The 18,735-nt window shown below is 46.1% G+C and overlaps 1 protein-coding gene across 1 annotated transcript in view; it reads left to right on the top strand.

Moving 5' to 3' along the window:
• adgrb1a (adhesion G protein-coupled receptor B1a) overlaps positions 1-18,735 on the top strand; it is a 128,367-nt gene that overhangs the window by 41,107 nt on the left and 68,525 nt on the right. The window contains exons 3-6 of the mRNA XM_056286986.1: positions 887-991; positions 2,078-2,245; positions 3,174-3,338; positions 4,628-4,792. Coding sequence (XP_056142961.1) covers positions 887-991; positions 2,078-2,245; positions 3,174-3,338; positions 4,628-4,792 — 603 coding nt within the window. The remainder of the gene's footprint in view (positions 1-886; positions 992-2,077; positions 2,246-3,173; positions 3,339-4,627; positions 4,793-18,735) is intronic.

The raw sequence follows: 18,735 nt of genomic DNA, 5'->3' as shown, positions 1-18,735 counted from the left end.
TGAACTTCTTGAAGGAAATGATGCGCCCAACACACGTCATACATAGTGACATGACGCGCACGATCACGCGCAAATTACGAGCGGTCATTGTCATTTTAGGTAGCTCTTATCTATTCGTCCATCCCAAGCCGCTTATCCTTACTCAGGGTCGCGGGGAGGCTGGAGCCTATCCCAGCAGTCATTGGGCGGCAGGCGGGGAGACATCCTGGACAGTCCGCCAGGCCATTGCATAACTTTTTTTTCTTTTTTGCAATTGATCTAAAACTCATTTAATGCAAATACTTGCAATTGTAGGAACATTCAGGGAGCGGCAGGTCTGTATTTTATTTTTATTTTTTTACAAAGTTATTAAACTTTGAAAATCCAAAACGGCCATAATGACTGGTCTTGGTCGTTCTAGTGTTTATAGACGTGGCTGCACAGTGTGTGTGTCGGGAATAATAGTCCAATAAATGGCAGACAATTAATATATATATAAGAATCCTCCATTAGAATTGACTAAAACAGTTAAATATGTTGTTATTTGCTGTGCCTTCCTCATTTGTATAGAACTTCTCCTTTGTCTAATGCCCAAATGGGATTTTGGCATTTCACATTTCATTAGATTTTTTTAAATTGTTTTACAAGCAATTAGAAGCATTTGAAGGTTTTATATGCAGATAAACAGCGACTGGCCTTAGCTGGAAAAAAATAATAATCCTGTGTGTACAAATTTATGAACAAAACATAGCAACTACATTTCTATCGTAAAACGTCCAAAGTTTGGCTGACGCTGTTCTGGCTGATCAGACATGTCACATTTGTGTCCCGTCTTCACAAAAATAAGCTTTTATTAAGGAAGCTGTGGTTCTAACCCCTCCTCGCCCCGCCGGCCTCGTCCTTTTAGGCACGGGCCGTCATCTGTCTCGTAGCCAGTCGCTTCGTTCAGTGGACAGCCGTAAGCGTGAGGACGTGGACAAGACACGTGTTGGACAGCAGACACCACAGACAGGTAAGACCACAGGACGCACAGAGATCCCATACATCAGTCATTATGCTAGCTGGGGTGACCAACATCGATAGCTGCAACAGCTATAATAATCAATATAGTATTTTATTCATTTTTCTCCCCAATTGTACTTGGCCAATTACCCCACCCTTCCGAGCCGTCCAGGTTGCTGCTCCACCCTCTCTGCCAAGCCGTGGAGGGCTGCAGACTACCACATGCCTCTTCCGATACATGTGGCGTCTCCAGCCGCTTCTTTTCACCTGACAGTGAGGAGTTTCACCAGAGCGGTGTAGTACGTGGGAGGATCACGCTATTCCCCTCAGTCCCGACCCACCAGAGGAGGCGCTAATGCAGCGACCAGGACACATACCCACATTCGGCTTCCCACCCGCAGACACGGCCAATTGTGTCTGTAGGGGCACCCGACCAAGCCGGAGGGAACACGGGGATTCGAACAGGCGATCCTCATGTTGGTAGGCAACGGAGTAGACCGCCGCGCCACCCGGACGCCTCCAACATAGTCTTTTTACACCAAGACATGATCCTAATATGCTTATCTATCAAAATGTCCTGAACTAGATGCAAGACCACAATATAGCCATGTAATTCCAACACTGACCATGGCTGAAAATGTTGAAATTTTATTTTATATGACGTTATAACAGGAGACTGTGCATGTCTTTAAAACGTGATTTTAAAATGGGAGTCCTTCTCTGCAACAAGCTCTGGTCAGAAAGCTTAATGGCAGCCCACATCTTGTTTAGTTCCCCTCTCCCTGGTTCCCTAGGGTTAGGGTTGCTGCTCAAGAAATGAGGGAGATCCATTGAATGGGCAATTATGGCCATCGGAGTGATGATTGGCGTGTGCTTACCCGCTGACATTCACTTTCAATGGAAGTCAAAGCAGGGATATGACATCAGAGCCCCATGCTCATAGAACAAGTGGAAGAAGAAAATCCCTCATCACGCCATGTCCACTCCTCTTTTGGCAAAGGTTGCTGCGTCCTGCATGCTAATTAGTTTTGGCCCTTTCATTTCCGATCCCATCCCTCTCTCTTCCTATCCTCCCATTCCTCTACCCCCCCCCCAGTGGATTCAGCCTCAGGTGATGAGTGGTCTGCGTGGAGTGTTTGTTCAGCAACGTGTGGGGAGGGGTGGCAGAGCCGCACACGTTTCTGTGTGTCTTCGTCCTACAGCACCCAGTGTAGTGGTGCACTGCGTGAGCAGAGACCCTGCAACAACTCTGCCGTTTGCCCAGGTAAGCCTGTCATGCTGAGCCCCTCCCCACTCCTCCCCAACCTTCTCCTGGCCCACGCCTCAACCGTAGAACCACCCATGACTTACCTCTGCTAATGTGTCCATGGCCTCTGGAGCTGACCTGAGCTGCAGCATCATGCCCTGGTCTTACAGAGCAGAAGGAGCCCTGCCATCCCTGTTATAGTATTGGTATTTGATGTGCTCAGGCTCGTTCTGCACACAGGAAAGTGGGTTGACTATTGTCAGTCCAGTCACCACCACAGACCATGGGTCCTGTGGTGGTGACTGGATTATTGATCTCAGTAAAACTGACAGACCAACTTAGTGACTGTTAAGTGATGATGTTATTCCAACTCAGCAGGTCTCCAAAGGGTGATAGAGCCTATTCTCACCCCACACCGTCATATACTGACATTTTTGCCAAAGTGGTGATATATGACATGCATGGTAACCTTCTGCATCTGTACACAGACAAGCTGGGTAGTGAGATTTCCCAGCGTACCCAACCTTAACCCAAAACTCAACCTTTGCCTAATCTTAGCTCTACATTGTAATGCTACCTAACCTTCACCACAGACTTAACCACTACTTAACCATAACCCGAAACACAACCTAAACTGCTGCGATAATTAAAAAGCTAATATTTGGCTGTTACAGGAGAACATTTGCTGAGTAAACAACTGTTGGCATCCAACAATATTACAAGCAGTTTATGATTTTCAGTCAATGAAATGTCCAGTGCATGTCAGTACAGATGTGGCTCATCAGCACAGCATGTAGTGGGATGAGCACGTGTTGAATGACAATACGCTGTATGTTATAGAGTTTTTTGAGTTTTTTTCTCTTTGTATATGATGTGTAGCTGCATGCTGCAGAGGAGCTCTGTGTTCTTCTGTCTATAAATCATACCCTAGCTGCTCTGATTGCAGTTCACGGTACTTGGGATGAGTGGTCACCCTGGAGCTTGTGTTCATCCACCTGCGGCCGAGGTTACAGAGACCGAACACGCACCTGCAAGCCACCTCAGTTTGGAGGAGACCCCTGTCTGGGCCCAGAGAAACAGACCAAGTTCTGCAATATTGCTGTCTGTCCAGGTAGAGAACTCACTCCCCCCAATTCATATGGTTCACTGGCATATTAATAGTGAATAAGCACTTATATACATTTATACATCAACACAATATGGATAGTATTACCTTAAATTCATCCATAAAAATCCCGTAATCCCGTCCCATCCTTCGGATGAGATGTTAAACCGAGGTCCTGACTTGCTGTTGTCATTAAAGATCCCATGGCAATTATCACAAAGAGTAGGGGGTTCCCCATCCTGGCAAAATTCCCGACCTGGCTCTCTATCTGGCCACCTAATCACCCCCCCCCCCCCATGTAACTGGCTCAATGTTCCCTCTGTTCCCTCTCTCTCCACCTCAAGCTGATGTGTGGTGTGCATTCTGGTGCAAAATGGCTGCCGTGCATCACCCAGGTGGTGCTACACATTGGTGGTGGTTGAAGTGAGTTGTCCCCTTCAATGAAAAGCACTTCTAGATAAAGCCCAATATAAGTGTAATGATTATTATTATCATTATTATATTATTTATCATTGCTCAATATCTCAAAATATTCAAAATATTATATTATTATCTTTCAAATGTCTTATTAAGTTTCATCTATTAATCCCCTTCTTGCCTCGCAGCAAGAGGGTCCTAGGTTTGAGACCCGGGGTAGTCTAACCTTGGGGGTCATCCCAAGGTTAGACTACTACAAAGACATGTAGGTCAGGTGAATCAGCCATACTAAATTGTTCCTAGATGTGACTGTGTGTGTGTGTGTGTGTGTGTGTGTGTGTGTGTGTGTGTGTGTGTGCCCTGTGATGGTCTGGTGGCCTGTCCAGGGTGTCTCCCCGCCTGCCACTCAATGACTGCTGGGGTAGACTGAAGCATCCCCCCAAACCTGAGAGCAGGATAAGCGGCTTGGATAATGGATGGATGATTATTCCATGTATAACGGCACTATTTTCTTAACAAGTTTTGAGATGTTCAATAAATGATACTCCATTGTAATTTGTCGGAGGTGTTGCATTTTTCAAACGGTGAATATCTTGTTTCAAGTGGGAACTGCTCATTTGCTGAGCCATTATTCAACGGCATACACGTATATCAACAGCGTGGGCATCTGGAAGCAGTTGTATAAACCAAGCCCTATTCAGCAAACACACCAACAACCAGCCAAACACCTGTGCCTTTATTTATTCATTAGATTTATTTAATATACTTTGTTAATCCCCGTGGGGAAAGTCTTAATTAAAATGTATTATCTCTTTGGCTCTTTCTGCATTACTGTCTCTTTCTTGCCACTCACTACTCCTCACCCTCCCTCTCCACAGTGGATGGAGTGTGGAATGAGTGGTCCAGCTGGAGCTCCTGTTCCACATCTTGCTCCAACGGCACCATGCAGCGCACAAGGGAGTGTAACGGCCCCTCCTATGGCGGGTCTGAGTGCCGGGGCGAGTGGCTGGAGACTGTGGACTGCTTCCTAGGGGACTGCCCCGGTATGGTTTTTGGAAGTGACTCAAATAGGGGGGAGAGAGAGAGAGAGAGAGAGAGAGAGAGAGAGAGAGAGAGAGAGGAGGAGAGAGAGAGAGAGAGAGAGAGAGAGAGAGAGAGAGAGAGAGAGAGAGAGGAGAGAGAGAGAGAGAGAGAGAGAGAGAGAGAGAGACTTTGACTTTTAAAATAACTTTAATTTACATCACAGTAAAAAACTAACACTCCATTCCCATGAAGTCAACATTAAACAAACTGGTAAGCTAGAGAAACAAAAATACATGCATCATTACTCAATCAAAATGCATACACACAACCATGAGGAATTAGAAATTCAGAACAAGTGACCCATCTTCACCTAGTGAATATAAAACACGTCGTAACCCCCACAAAGCCCTGAAAGAGTCAATATTACTGGTCAGGGTGTAGAAAGTATGGTCTATCCTCAGACAAGCCGCCACCAAACCCTTCATACTCTGCACCACATCGGTCCAGCCCTGACCTAGCATCTGATTCTTCCTGATCTTCCAGATCGCTAGCTTAGCAGTGCTGAACAGAAAATTGACTAGGACCAGGAGCAGCCTTTTTCTTGCCATATATTTGGGCCCAAAAACAAACATGGGGATGGAAAAACCCTCACCCAAAGCATCCACCCATTCATGCAGTACCCTAAATTAGCCCACCAATTGAGGACAAGAGATCTCTAAGTGCTCTAACGTTTCCCTCTGAGTGCAGAAAGGACAGCCCTCCCCAGTGCTTGGATCGAGGTGAGCCCTGTGTCTGTTCATAGCTATTGCTCCATGCATAATCCTCCACTGCAGGTCAACCATCTGTTTCTCAACAGGAGGCTTATACAGGAACCTCCACCTGCCCTTAGGGGTACAGTCTGAAGCAAAAACCTCAGTCCACCTCGACTCTCTGACTTCAGCCAGAGAGCGAAGGTTGAGTACCTTCACACAGCTGTAGTAAAGCTGCTTCTTCCCACAAGAGCTGAAACTACCCAGCACTGGTGTACTCGGGGAAAGAAGCAGTCCACTCCCCCCTCTCCATGGCCCAAATGCAGGACTGACGATCAGGGAGGGAAAAACGTACTCATTGTCATCATCCCATTGGTCAGCTAGAGCATGGTTTTTGACAAACGCCCGCAGTGGCCCAGGCAGGGACTCCCAGACTTCCTCCACAACTCTCTTCAGCACCCTGGAGCACCTGATGTTGATGATGCCACTAAGTTTTTCCATGGATGTTTTTGTAAGATGGCCCAGTTTGGTAATGCCAGCCTCAACAAATGCAGTCCGCACCGTTGCAGAAGAGAGGTGTTATTTGTAAGGAAGTCGTTGTGAAACAGTGGCTCCTCAAAAAGCCACATTCCTGGTCTAGGGTCTTGAGTTCGTTTGACCTTCAGCATCTGCCAGGCTTCAACCACCGAAGTGTTAAAAGATATGAGTCCAACTAGATCAGCTTCTGTTGATCTCAGTAAAAAAAAAATCTGCTTATCCAACCCAAGCTGACCAGCTTTCTGAAGAAGCAGCCTAGCAGGAGCCAACCAGCAGTGACCGCAGCCATACAGCAGCCTCTGTGCCGTCTGTAGTCTGAAGGCCGCAGTCCTGGACTGAATGTCTATAAGTCCTTGTCCTCCCTCTGCCACAGGGAGATACAGGGCCAATGCACTCAGCCAGTGCTGACCAAACCAGAAAAAACTTTACCAGGAGGTTCTGCATCTCTTCTTCAAGGCCTGGCGGTGGCACCAAAACAGTGAGTCTGTGCCAGAGAGACGAAGCGACCAGGTTATTAACTATCAGAACTCTTCTCCTGTAAGACAGCTGGAGTAGCATCCAATTCCATTTAGACAACCTGTCTTCCACCTTCTCCAGCACTCCCTCCCAGTTCTGCCTGTGAATGTCCTCAGTTCCCAGATATACTCCTAGAACTTTAATACCGCTTACCCCCCCCCCACCTAAGATTCCCAGGAAGACTACGATCACTCCACAAGTCCCACTGACCCACCAAACAAGCCTCACTTTTTCCCAAAGTTGACTTTGGCTGAAGAAGCCTTTTCATACAAGGCCAGGCTTTTTTCCAATTCCTGAACATCTTCCTCTCCCTGGACAAAAAAAAAATTACATCATCAGTGTATGATGATATGACAACCGAAGGGTGTTGAGCTAGCTCTGGCAGAGAGAGACCCCTCAGCCTGCTCCTCAACCTACATAGGAGGCTCAGTGGCAATGCTGTAGAGCTGGCCTGAGATGCGACAGCCCTGCTTAATCCTCCTCCCAACTGGCACAGGACAGCTCAACCCTCCCCCCACCTTCACTACACAACACGCACCACTATACAACAGCTTTATCCAGGACAAGAACCCCTCCCCAACACCAAAGGCCTGCAAGGTGGAGAAAAGAGAAGCGTGATCTACGCGGTCAAAAGCCTTCTCTTGGTCAATGGACAAGATACCAACATTTATATCATATAGATTACATGTATCAAACACATCTCTCATCATGCTCAGTGTATGCTGTTCTGCTAGACTCAGCTGGGGAAGGCCCTGTAAAAGCTCCGCAGCAGAGTCCACATCACAGCCCTCTAACCTCAACAAGCCTATGTATAAGTCCACTGCATGCTTCCTCAGCTCAGCGGAATCTGTGGTCACCTTTCCGTCAGGGAGATGAAGACACACCTTCTGTTTTTTTTTTAACCACTGACTTCTTTAAATTAAAGAAGAAAGCAGTTAGTGCATCCATGTCTTGGAGTCTGGTGAAGCGTGCTCGGACTAAAGTTCCTTTAGCTCTCTCTCGCAGGGAGGAGTTCAGCTGCTGTCTTTTACAGTGTAAGAGATTATTATGCTGCTGATCAGGCTGTAAGGTGGAAACATCTTCCAGGTCTCTTATCTCGTCTTTTAACTCCGTTAAAGCTCTCTTAATATTGGCTGTGGAATTGTATGTGTATTGTTGGCAAAAGACCCTGATTTGGGCCTTTCCTACCTCCCACCATTGAGTTAGAGAAAGAAAATCGTATTCCTTAGATCGCTAACAATCCCAAAACAATTTAATGTTTTCACAAAAATTGTGATCATGTATTAATTTAACGTTAAAATGCCAAAAAAGTTGGATTTTCTGGTGGGAGATAAGATCAGCTCCATTAAAACTATACTGCTCAAAAAAATAAAGGGAACACCTAAAAACACAATATAGACCTCGATGAATGAAATATTTCAGCTGAACATCTTTATTTATTAGACAGAGGAATGTGTTTAGAGCAAAATAACCTAAGAATGATCAATGGAAATCAAAATCATTAGCCCATTAAGGTCTGGATTCAGAATCATACTCAAAATCAAAGTGGAAAATGAGAACATAGGCTGATCCAACTTCTGTGGAAATTCTTCAAGACGATTCAAAATGAGGCTCAGTAGTGTGCGTGGCCTCCACGTGCCTGTATGCACTCCCTACACCGTCCGGGCATGCTCCTGATGAGACGACAGATGGTCTCCTGAGGGATCTCCTCCCAGACCTGGATCAGGGCATCGGTCAACTCCTGGACAGTCTGTGGTGCGACATCGCGTTGGCGGATGGTACGAGACATGATGTCCCAGAGGTGCTCGATTGGATTCAGGTCTGGGGAACATGCAGGCCAGTCCATAGCATCAATGCCCTCGACATACAGGAACTGCTGACACACTCTGGCCACATGAGAACGAGCATTGTCATGCATGAGCAGGAACCCAGGGCCCACTGCACCAGCATATGGTCTGACAATGGGTCTGAGGATCTCATCCCGGTACCTAATGGCAGTCATGGTACCTCTGGCTAGCACGTAGAGGTCTGTGCGGCCCTCCAAGGATATGCCTCCCCAGACCATCACTGACCCACCGCCAAACCGGTCATGCTGGAGGATGTTGCAGGCAGCAGAACGTTCTCCACAGCGTCTCCAGACTCTCTCACGTCTGTCACATGTGTTCAGTGTGAACCTGCTCTCATCTGTGAAGAGCACAGGGCGCCAATGGCGAATCTGCCAACCAAGATGTTCTCTGGCAAAGGTCAATCGGGCTGCACGGTGTTGGGCTGTGAGCACAGGCCCCAATTGTGGACGTCGGGCCCTCATACCATCCTCATGCATTCTGTTTCTCACTGTTTGAGCAGAAACCTGCACATTAGTGGCCTGTTGAAGGTCGTTTTGTAGGGCTCCGGCAGTGCTCCTCCTGTTCCTCCTTGCACAAAGGACCAGATAGCGGTCCTGCTGCGGGGTTGTTGTCCTCCTGCGGCCCGCTCCACGTCTCCTGGTGTACTGGCCTGTCTCCTGGTACCTCCTCCATGCTCTGGACACTGTGCTGGGAGACACATCAAATCTTCTTGCCACAGCACGCATTGATGTGCCATCCTGGATGAGCTGCACTACCTGAGCAACTTCTGTAGGTTGCAGATACCACCTCATGCCACCTCTAGTGGGGAGGGCACTAGCACAATGAAAAACTAACCAAAGATCGGCCAGAAAAGATGAGGACAGGCAAATGGTCTGTGGCCACCACCTGCAAATCCATTCCTTTTATAGGGGTTGTCTTGTAAATTGTCTAATTTCCACCAGGTGGAAATTAGACAATTTACCAACAGGTGAAATTGATTCACAAATCAGTGTTGCTTCCTAACTGGACAGGTTGATATCTCAAAAGTGTGATTGTCTTGGAGCTACATTGCATTGCTTATGTGTTCCCTTTATTTTTTTGAGCAGTGTACATGATGATCCGTAAAAGCAACTGGGTGGATCTGACAATTAACTCCAGCTATAAAGGAGCTAGACACGTAAAACCTGTCCAATCTAGCTGCACTAACTCTGCCAATCTGACATTTTGACCCAAGTGTATTGTTTGACTGAAGGGTATTTCATCCTCCACACATCAACCAAATCAGATTTCTTTAAGACATGGGACAAAACAGATGACGACTGAAGGTGTGGCTCCTCTCCAGTCATATCTAAGGTAAAGTCAGTGCAGCAATTCCAGTCTCCACCGAATACAATACACCATCCCGGATTAATGCCACCTAATTTGTCCTGCAACATCTTAAAGAGCCATCCGTGCTCAGAGCCATTGTTTGGTGCATAAACATTAATAAAAATAAACGTAAACTCCCCTATTTCCGCTGTCACCATGAGGACCCTGCCCTTCACAATCTCCGTGCTGGACAAGATGTTCACATTTAAGGCAGGAGAAAATAAAATGGCAACTCCTGCACTAAAATTGGTCCCATGGCTAAGCACATGTTGCCCTGCCCACCATAAGCCCCAGTCTATTTCATTCATGCTGTCACTGTGTGTTTCTTGTAGACAAACCCCAGCCAGTCCTTTCTGTGTGATTACTTCCGTTACTACGGCCCTTTTCTGTGCATCTCTACCCCCATTCCTGTTTAATGAAGCCACCGTAAAACCCTGCATTGGAGACGAGAGACAGAACAGTAAGAAACCAGACAGAAAAAGACAGCTGAGAAGAAACACCAAGTGTTCCATGATCATAATGCATCTAAATTGAGAGTTTCATTTTCTTCACCATTTTTGCCATAGGCACTTTCAAATCTCTCCTTAGACCAGTAACATGTGTCTTTAGACGGTAACCTTTCTTGCTATCCAGTACATCTAACCCCGCATCCTGCCGCAGTGTAGTAACTGACCGGATGAATTTGTCAGCGTCAGGAAAATAACCCATGACATTCACCGATTCACCAACCACGGAGCCACCAGCCTCACTCTGCACAGGGGGAGCGGCCTCGAGCAGTGTCTGCCACCCGCTGCCTCCCTCCGCGTTGTCAGCCGCAGCGGCCCGATGTTCGCTACCGTTAACCACATCGGTCCGTTGCTCGTCACCGTCAGCTACCTCGTCCGCAGCGGTCTATTGCCCCCCACCGTCAGCCACATCGGCTGCAGCGGCCCGCTGCTCACCGCCGTCAGCCACATCGGCCCGCTGCTCCCCTCCCGTTGTCACACACATCAGCCGCAGCAGACCCCGCTGCGTGCTGTCTGTGTGGACAAGCAATCCACTTGTGACCCACATCTCCACACTCAAAACACTTCATAGTCCCGGAGCTAGCATACACCATGTAGAAACCCTCCTCGTGCTTAACGCGGAAAGAGACGTTCAGTGTTTGGGTCGGAGAGTTCAAATACATGAACACCTGTCTCCGCAGAGACTGAACATGCTTCAATTTGGTGTCCTCACACCCCAGATTCGCCGTCCGGAACCCACTCGCAAGCTTCCCGAAGTGCCTCAGTTCTTGCGCCAGTGCCTCGTTGGAAATAAAATCAGGGATTCCGGACACGGTGATCCGGGTGGAAGGCACCGCCAGCGGTGAAACGAGTGTAAACTCATCGTTTACCAGTAAGCCGTTTTTGATCAGCAGGTTGACCAAACCCTGTTCCTTATAAATACAACCACCGCTTTATTCATTCATGAAGCAAACGACATGTTTCCATGCCCCACCTGTTCTCCTACCGCCAACAGCACCTGCTGCACCGTGGTACTGGGCTGCGGCGCTATCCTCACTCCGTGCCTCAAAGACAGGGACGCCATGCCTGGCACGAAGCACGGCTCACCGTCCGCCAAAAACAACGACCAAACACACACCAAACTCTACTAAAAACAACCACAACTACAAAAGAATCATACAATAAACACAGTAGGAAAAAGAAAAGATTGAAAATCGAGAAAAAGTCACAGATTCTCCGCCAAACTCACCACCCTCTCCACTGCCAAAACTCCCAGCATGCAGCGACAGAGAGAGAGAGACCTTGACCTTTAACCAAGCCTTTAATGGTCCAATTTGTTATTCACATCAAGATAACAATATTAACACAAATACTCATATACATAGTGAAAAACACAACAATCGCCGTAAAAACAAAAGCTACAGACCTTCCCTTTTTTTCCAGAAATTAATAAGCACTTGGTTTTCTACAGTGCACAGCGCATCCCCATGGCCCCAAATAGAAATAAATTCTTCCAAGTTTGAAAAACATTAACTCAATTTTCCGCCGAGCAGCCGCTAGAGCCCTGAATACAAGTGTAGCATCCGTGGACCCTGCGCCTTTCACTTTGTTTCTTCTGCTAAGCCAAACGCTCATTTTGAGAGAGAGAGAGAGAGAGAGAGAGAGAGAGAGAGAGAGAGAGAGAGAGAGAGAGAGAGAGAGAGAGAGAGAGAGAGAGAGAGAGAGCGAGAGCGAGAGCGAGAGAGAGCTTTTAACTTTTATTTTAAAAAACAATCATATTCAAATCACAAGCAAATAAATAGAAACTTAAAAAATAAATAAATCACATGAATTCTCCAGAAAAAAACAACAAAAAATCAGATGGTTATCTTTTACCGAGCACAACACATCCCCATGAGCCCAGATAACACTGACTTGCTCGATATCTTTCATTTCTCTGTAATAATTAAAATCAGTCATCGTCCTGGCTTTCACTACACAGCAGTTTTTGATCATTGTCTACTGAGTTGTCCATCTTCCTCTTTCTGCTTACATAAATATCAATTTTTGCTTGTCCCAAGATAAAGCTCATTAGTTGACATTTTTCTTTATACATTTTGTTTCTATTTAAACCCCAGAATGAACATGTGCTTGGAGCAAACCTCCCTTACCTTACTGAATAAACTCTCCAACAACACGAACAGTGGTACCAGGCACACACACTCCGGGTCACAGTGGGAAACAATTTCTTTGTAAGAACAAAAAAATACATTTATCACTCACACCTTGACTAATAACGGAAAGAGAACTGGTACTATTCCATGTATAATTCTCCACTGTAAGTCAGCAACCTTTTTTGTTAATGGTGGTTTGTATAAACTCCTCCAAGCAGGTCTGACATCATCTCTCTCACATCCACCCCTAGCTCACATCGACTCTTGTCTGTCTGCATTTAAAATCTGGATGCAGCAAAACCTTCTCAAACTTAAAAGTGACAAAACTGAACTCCTCTTCATTGGCTCCAAGGCCACTCTCAGCCAAATCAACAACCTTGCACTCACCATCGATGGCACTACTGTCTCCCCTTCCTCCCAGGCACGCAACCTTGGTGTGCGCCTTGATCCCACCCTCTCCCTTGAGCCACATATCCGCCCAATGGTCAAACCCTCCTTCTACCACCTTCGCAACATTGCAAAAATAAGATCCTCTCTGACACGCCCTGCTGCTGAGATACTGATTCATGCCTTCATCTCCTCCCGCCTCGATTACTACAACTCACTCCTCTATGGCATCAGTGCTGGCTCTATCAAGAGACTCCAATTGGTCCAGAATGCATCCGCCCGACTTTTAACTTTCATCAAATCCTGGCACCACATCACCCCAGTCCTAAAAGAGCTCCACTGGCTACCCATCTCCCACCGGATCGATTACAAAATCCTGGTTCTTACTTATACTAAAGCCCCTCACAATCTGGCTCCCCCATACCTCACCGATCTCCTCTCCCCCTACCAACCCTGTCGGTCCCTCAGATCCACCTCAGCCTCCCTTCTCTCTACCCCCAGGTCCAACTTCTGCGGCTTTGGTGACCGAGCCTTCTCCAGAGCAGCTCCCAGGCTCTGGAACTCACTCCCCCAAATCATTAGAGACTCAGAATCCCTCTCACTCTTCCAATCCCGTCTCAAGACACACCTTTTCTCCATTGCCTTCTCGTGTCCCCCCTCCCCGTTTGCTCATCCACCCCTGGTCTGGGGCAGGCTGGGGACTGAGTGCTCGACCTACCCCCTCCCTCAACTCCCTCCCCAAGCGCATCGGACACTGCTACGGGCTGCCCACATTCAGGTCATTGGTCGGGACTCATTTCCTCAGACTTCATCTGTGATTTATGTGATTTATGATGTTTGTTTTTCGTTCCCTTTTGTATCTTTCCAAGTCGGAGAGTACAGCTGGCATTGTGTGTGGCTGCCGCTTCTCCCTCTCGCAGCCCCCCTTCCCATCCACCCCTGTATGTCTGTGTTACGTTTATCTGTCGTCTTGCGTCACCCCGTTTATTGTAAAGCGACTTTGAGTATTAGAAAAGCGCTATATAAGATTGATTTATCATTATTATTATTATTATTATTATTATTATTATTATTATCTCCCAAGCCCAGATGACTTCGCCAAGGTGCGTCAACGCGATTGTTTAGTTTACTCTTGTTTAGACACTCAACCATTATTCCATATAGTAATTTGCCTTTTACCGCTTCCAAATTTAGGAAAATACTTCTTTTCTCATCTAAAAGAGAACCTGAACAGTCATCAGATCTGGAGTGAATACTTAAACAAGGAAAATTATCATCTGTATTAGGCACGACCAAACCATTGCTGTATTCATGTAACAGGAGGGACTCATGTCCCGTCAGACAGCATCTCCAGTGTTCAAGCAGCTTGTCGATGATCCTCACAGATCGCACTCCCAAACCAGCCGCAAGAGCAGCTGCACTGTCCAAGTCAGGTCCAGCAGTGTTCACCACCGATCCAAGGGTTAGAATCCCTGCTCTGCAAAACACTTCTGTGACCGCTGATCCTGCCCAGCAGGGGGTGTCCATACGTCCTCCATGCACCACAGGCTCCCTCAACAACCAGTATGAGGAGTCACTTTGCATTGTCCTCTCTTTCACCAGCATTTTTCACACTGTGAAGACTCCGTGGTAGAAAGGTGGCAGGGTTTGGAACTTCAGAGTCTTTAGATCCACGAGGAACAGTGAGTCATGCAGTCCCAGACCACCAAACTTCTGTAAAACTGTACTTGCCTGTGCTCTCCACACCAAGTCTTTTGGGTCATAAACAATCTCTGGATAAACAGAAGGTGGAACGCAGCTCCTCTACTGGCCAAATATATAAGTCTTTGCCCTCCTTCTTCCTTTGGGAGACAAAGAACAGCATGGGGAATCACATGCAATGTACCCCCCCCCCAAAAAAAACAATAATAATCAACTAAAACAGCTTGAATTCTTGGAAGTAAGTTTGACAGGGGATCAACACAAACTAATATGTGCCATAATGAAGAAGACACTAGATTGTTGATTACAAGTGTCCTCCCTCTGTAAGGCATGCTTGGCAAGAGCCATTTCCATTTTTTAAGCTGGCCTTCTATGTTTTTCTAAAACATTCCCTCAGTTCGTGTCTAGCACATATTCTTCACCTAAAAATACTCTCAAGTACTTTATCCCTCCTTTTTTCCCAAGTTAGCCCTCCTGGTAGAACTAAATTGTCTAGTGGCCTTTTCCCAACCATCACAGCTTCACTTTTTTTCCAGTTCACCTCAGCAGACGAAATGTTATTAAAAAGATATAGTCCCCTCCAAGATATCGATATCTCTCTGCTTGCTAATCATTACCATAACTTCATCTGCGTATGCTAAATTTTTTACAGCTGAACTACAACTTGGGGAAACACACACACACACACACACACACACACACACACACACACACACACACACACACACACACACACACACACACACACACCTGAGCGTTCTTTTCTGAGTTTGTGAAGGCTCAATGGAAAGGGAATACAGTATCCCAGAAAGAGAGCATCCTTCCTGTACTCCCCTCTGTACATTAAAAGGTGCAGCCAAACCACCATTAAGTTTAGTATACTCAAAATATCACGGTACTGTACCTGGATCTTGTCTATGAAACCTGGGCTGAATCCAAAAGCATTTAGCGTCTGCTACATACACTCACTGGCCACTTTATTAGATACACCTTGCTAGTACCGGGTTGGACCCCCTTTTGCCTTCAGAACTGCCTTAATCCTTCGTGGCATAGATTCAACAAGGTACTGGAAACATTCCTCAAAGAGTTTGGTCCATATTGACATGATAGCATCACGCAGTTGCTACAGATTTGTTGGCTGCACATCCATCATGCGAATCTCCCGGTCCACCACATCCCAAAGGTGCTCTATTGGATTGAGATCTGGTGACTGTGGAGGCCATTTGAGTACAGTGAACTCATTGTCATGTTCAAGAAACCAGTCTGAGATGATTCGAGCTTTATGACATGGCGCGTTATCCTGCTGGAAGTAGCCATCAGAAGATGGGAACACTGTGGTCATAAAGGGATGGACATGGTCAGCAACAATACTCAGGTAGGCTGTGGCGTTGACACGATGCTCAATTGGTACTAAGGGGCCCAAAGTGTTCCAAGAAAATATCCCCCACACCATTACACCACCACCACCAGCCTGAACCGTTGATACAAGGCAGGATGGATCCATGCTTTCATGTTGTTAACGCCAAATTCTGACCCTACCATCCGAATGTCGCAGCAGAAATCGAGACTCATCAGACCAGGCAACGTTTTTCCAATCTTCTATTGTCCAATTTCGGTGAGCCTGTACGAATTGTAGCCTCAGTTTCCTGTTCTTAGCTGACAGGAGTGGCACCCGGTGTGGTCTTCTGCTGCTGTAGCCCATCTGCCTCAAGGTTCGACGTCTTGTGCGTTCAGAGATGCTCTTCTGCATACCTCGGTTGTAATGAGTGGTTATTTGAGTTACTGTTGCCTGTCAGCTCGAACCAGTCTGGCCATTCTCCTCTGACCTCTGGCATCAACAAGGCATTTTCGCCCACAGAACTGCCGCTCACTGGATATTTTCTCTTTTTCGGACCATTCTCTGTAAACCCTAGAGATGGTTGTGCGTGAAAATCCCAGTAGATCAGCAGTTTCTGAAATACTCAGACCAGCCCGTCTGGCACCAACAACCATGCCACGTTCAAAGTCACTTAAATCACCCTTCTTCCCCATTCTGATGCTCGGTTTGAACTGCAGCAGATCGTCTTGACCATGTCTACATGCCTAAATGCATTGAGTTGCTGCCATGTGATTGGCTGATTAGAAATTTGTGTTAACGAGCAGTTGGACAGGTGTGCCTAATAAAGTGGCCGGTGAGTGTATACTTGTGTTCAACACGATCAAAAGCATTTTCCTAGTCTATGGAATTGACACCAGTGTCTATACCCAATGAGCCAGAGATTGCCAAAACATTCCCAATTAGAATGTTATCGCTTATTAACCTGCCAGGCACACAGTAAGTCCGGTGAATATGAATGGCCTTACTCATCACCTCTCTAAGACTAGAGGCTTAAACTTTAGACGGGATTTTATAGTTCCAGCACAGCAGAGATACAGGTCTCCAGTTCCTCGGATCTTGTAGATCTCCCTTTTTCAGCAACAGAGTGATAACTGCCCTTCTACAGCTCAGCGGCAGTTGTCCTTTGCACAAACTGTCCTGAAGCACCTCCAGAAGATCTTTACCAGTCACGGCCCAAAAAGACTTATAAAACTCAATTGGCAGTCCATCAATGCCAGGTGCTTTCAGTCCATCAAGGCCACGTGATTTCAGTCCATCAATGCCAGGTTCTTTCAGTCCATCAAGGCCAGGTGATTCAGTCCATCAATGCCAGGTGCTTTCAGTCCATCAATGCCAGGTGCTTTCAGTCAATCAATGCCAGTTGATTTTCCATTTCCCAGACTCACAAGTGTAGTATACAGTTAATTCAGGGACAGTTCTGCAGCCAAAACCGCATTAGTGTCAGCGTCCACCTGAGGTAGCCCAGCATAAAAAGATCTAGCCAACTCTGAATCCTCCACATATTCACTTTTAAGGGGTTCATCATAGAAGGAGGTGGCATATCTGTGGATCTCAGGGGTTCCCATTATCGTGATTCCATCTTCGGAGCGTAACAAATGAATGACCTGCTTCTGATCGTTTTTTTGCTCAAAAAAAAAACTGTGACAGGGCATGCTTTATTTGAGACACATTCATGAAACGTGAGCAGACCAGAGCTCCCTGTGCTGTAGTGCCCAACAGGTTGGCTGGCTAAGGCAGCCTTTTTATCTTTAAGGGCTTCAGTATGCCCTTGATTTCCTGTAGAATCCACTAAACTCTGTAATTCTACTACTTCAATCTCCAGTTCTTTAAGAGATCTGGTAATGTGCTTGGTGACATTGCGAGTATACTGCTGACATAACTGTTTTATTTTGCTCTTTACTATATCCCACCATGGCTGTACTGAAGAAAAAGCAGGTTTGCTTTTTCTATGTAGAGCCCGTAGAAATTCAAAAGCCTCTCTGAAAGATCTATCCTGCAAAAGACCAGTATTAAAATGCCAATATGCACTCTGTACTTTAACATTCTGAATGAAAAAGGAGCACTGAACAAGACAATGGTCAGAAAACCCAACAAGAATGATCTGACATGTTTTAAAGATACCAAAATGATCTTTAAAACAATAAAAACGATCAAGTCCGGCCAAAGATAACAAATTATCTTTGCAGTGACTCCAGGTGCACTGCCTGTCATTCCTGTCAAAACCTCTCCAAACATCTTTGAGACCATGGGTTTCAATCAACCGCTTACGTTTGGTAGATGGAGCAGGATGAGGTTCTGGATGATTCCTGTCTAGTTTGTAATTTTCTGTACAATTAAAATCCCCTCACAGAAACAAAAAAAAAAACATTCGTACAATTGTCACAGTCTCATTCTCTCACTGCCTGAAACTGAAGCATAAACATCCACAAAAATCATGTTCACATTTTCATCATGTATTGTGACTTTTAAAATATGACCACACATTATTTCTTCAACCCCAAAAGAACAGGGACTAAAACTCTTTGAGAAAAGCACACCAACGCCACCACTGTTCGTTAATTTATGGCTTAGGATGACCTCCCCGGGCCACTCCTTCTTCCAGTCACTTTCATTCATGGCGTCACTGTGAGTTCCTTGTACAAAAAACACATCTAACATTTTCAGTTCTACCAATTTGAAAAGAGAAGCTATTTTCACATCACTCCTTGCTCCGTTTATATTTAAAGACCCAATTTTCAAATGAAAAGGAAACAAACAATATTTGAAGAATCAATTTTGTCATAATCATCGTCAATTAGTTGTGCTTTGACTTTTCTCATAATTTTCTTGAGCCTGTAAATCTCTGGGTCGATAAAAGCCCCCT

Source organism: Lampris incognitus, chromosome 9, assembly GCF_029633865.1.
Source record: "Lampris incognitus isolate fLamInc1 chromosome 9, fLamInc1.hap2, whole genome shotgun sequence".
In the NCBI taxonomy this organism is placed as follows: Eukaryota; Metazoa; Chordata; class Actinopteri; order Lampriformes; family Lampridae; genus Lampris; species Lampris incognitus.
This window is presented reverse-complemented; position numbering and strand designations above follow the sequence as displayed.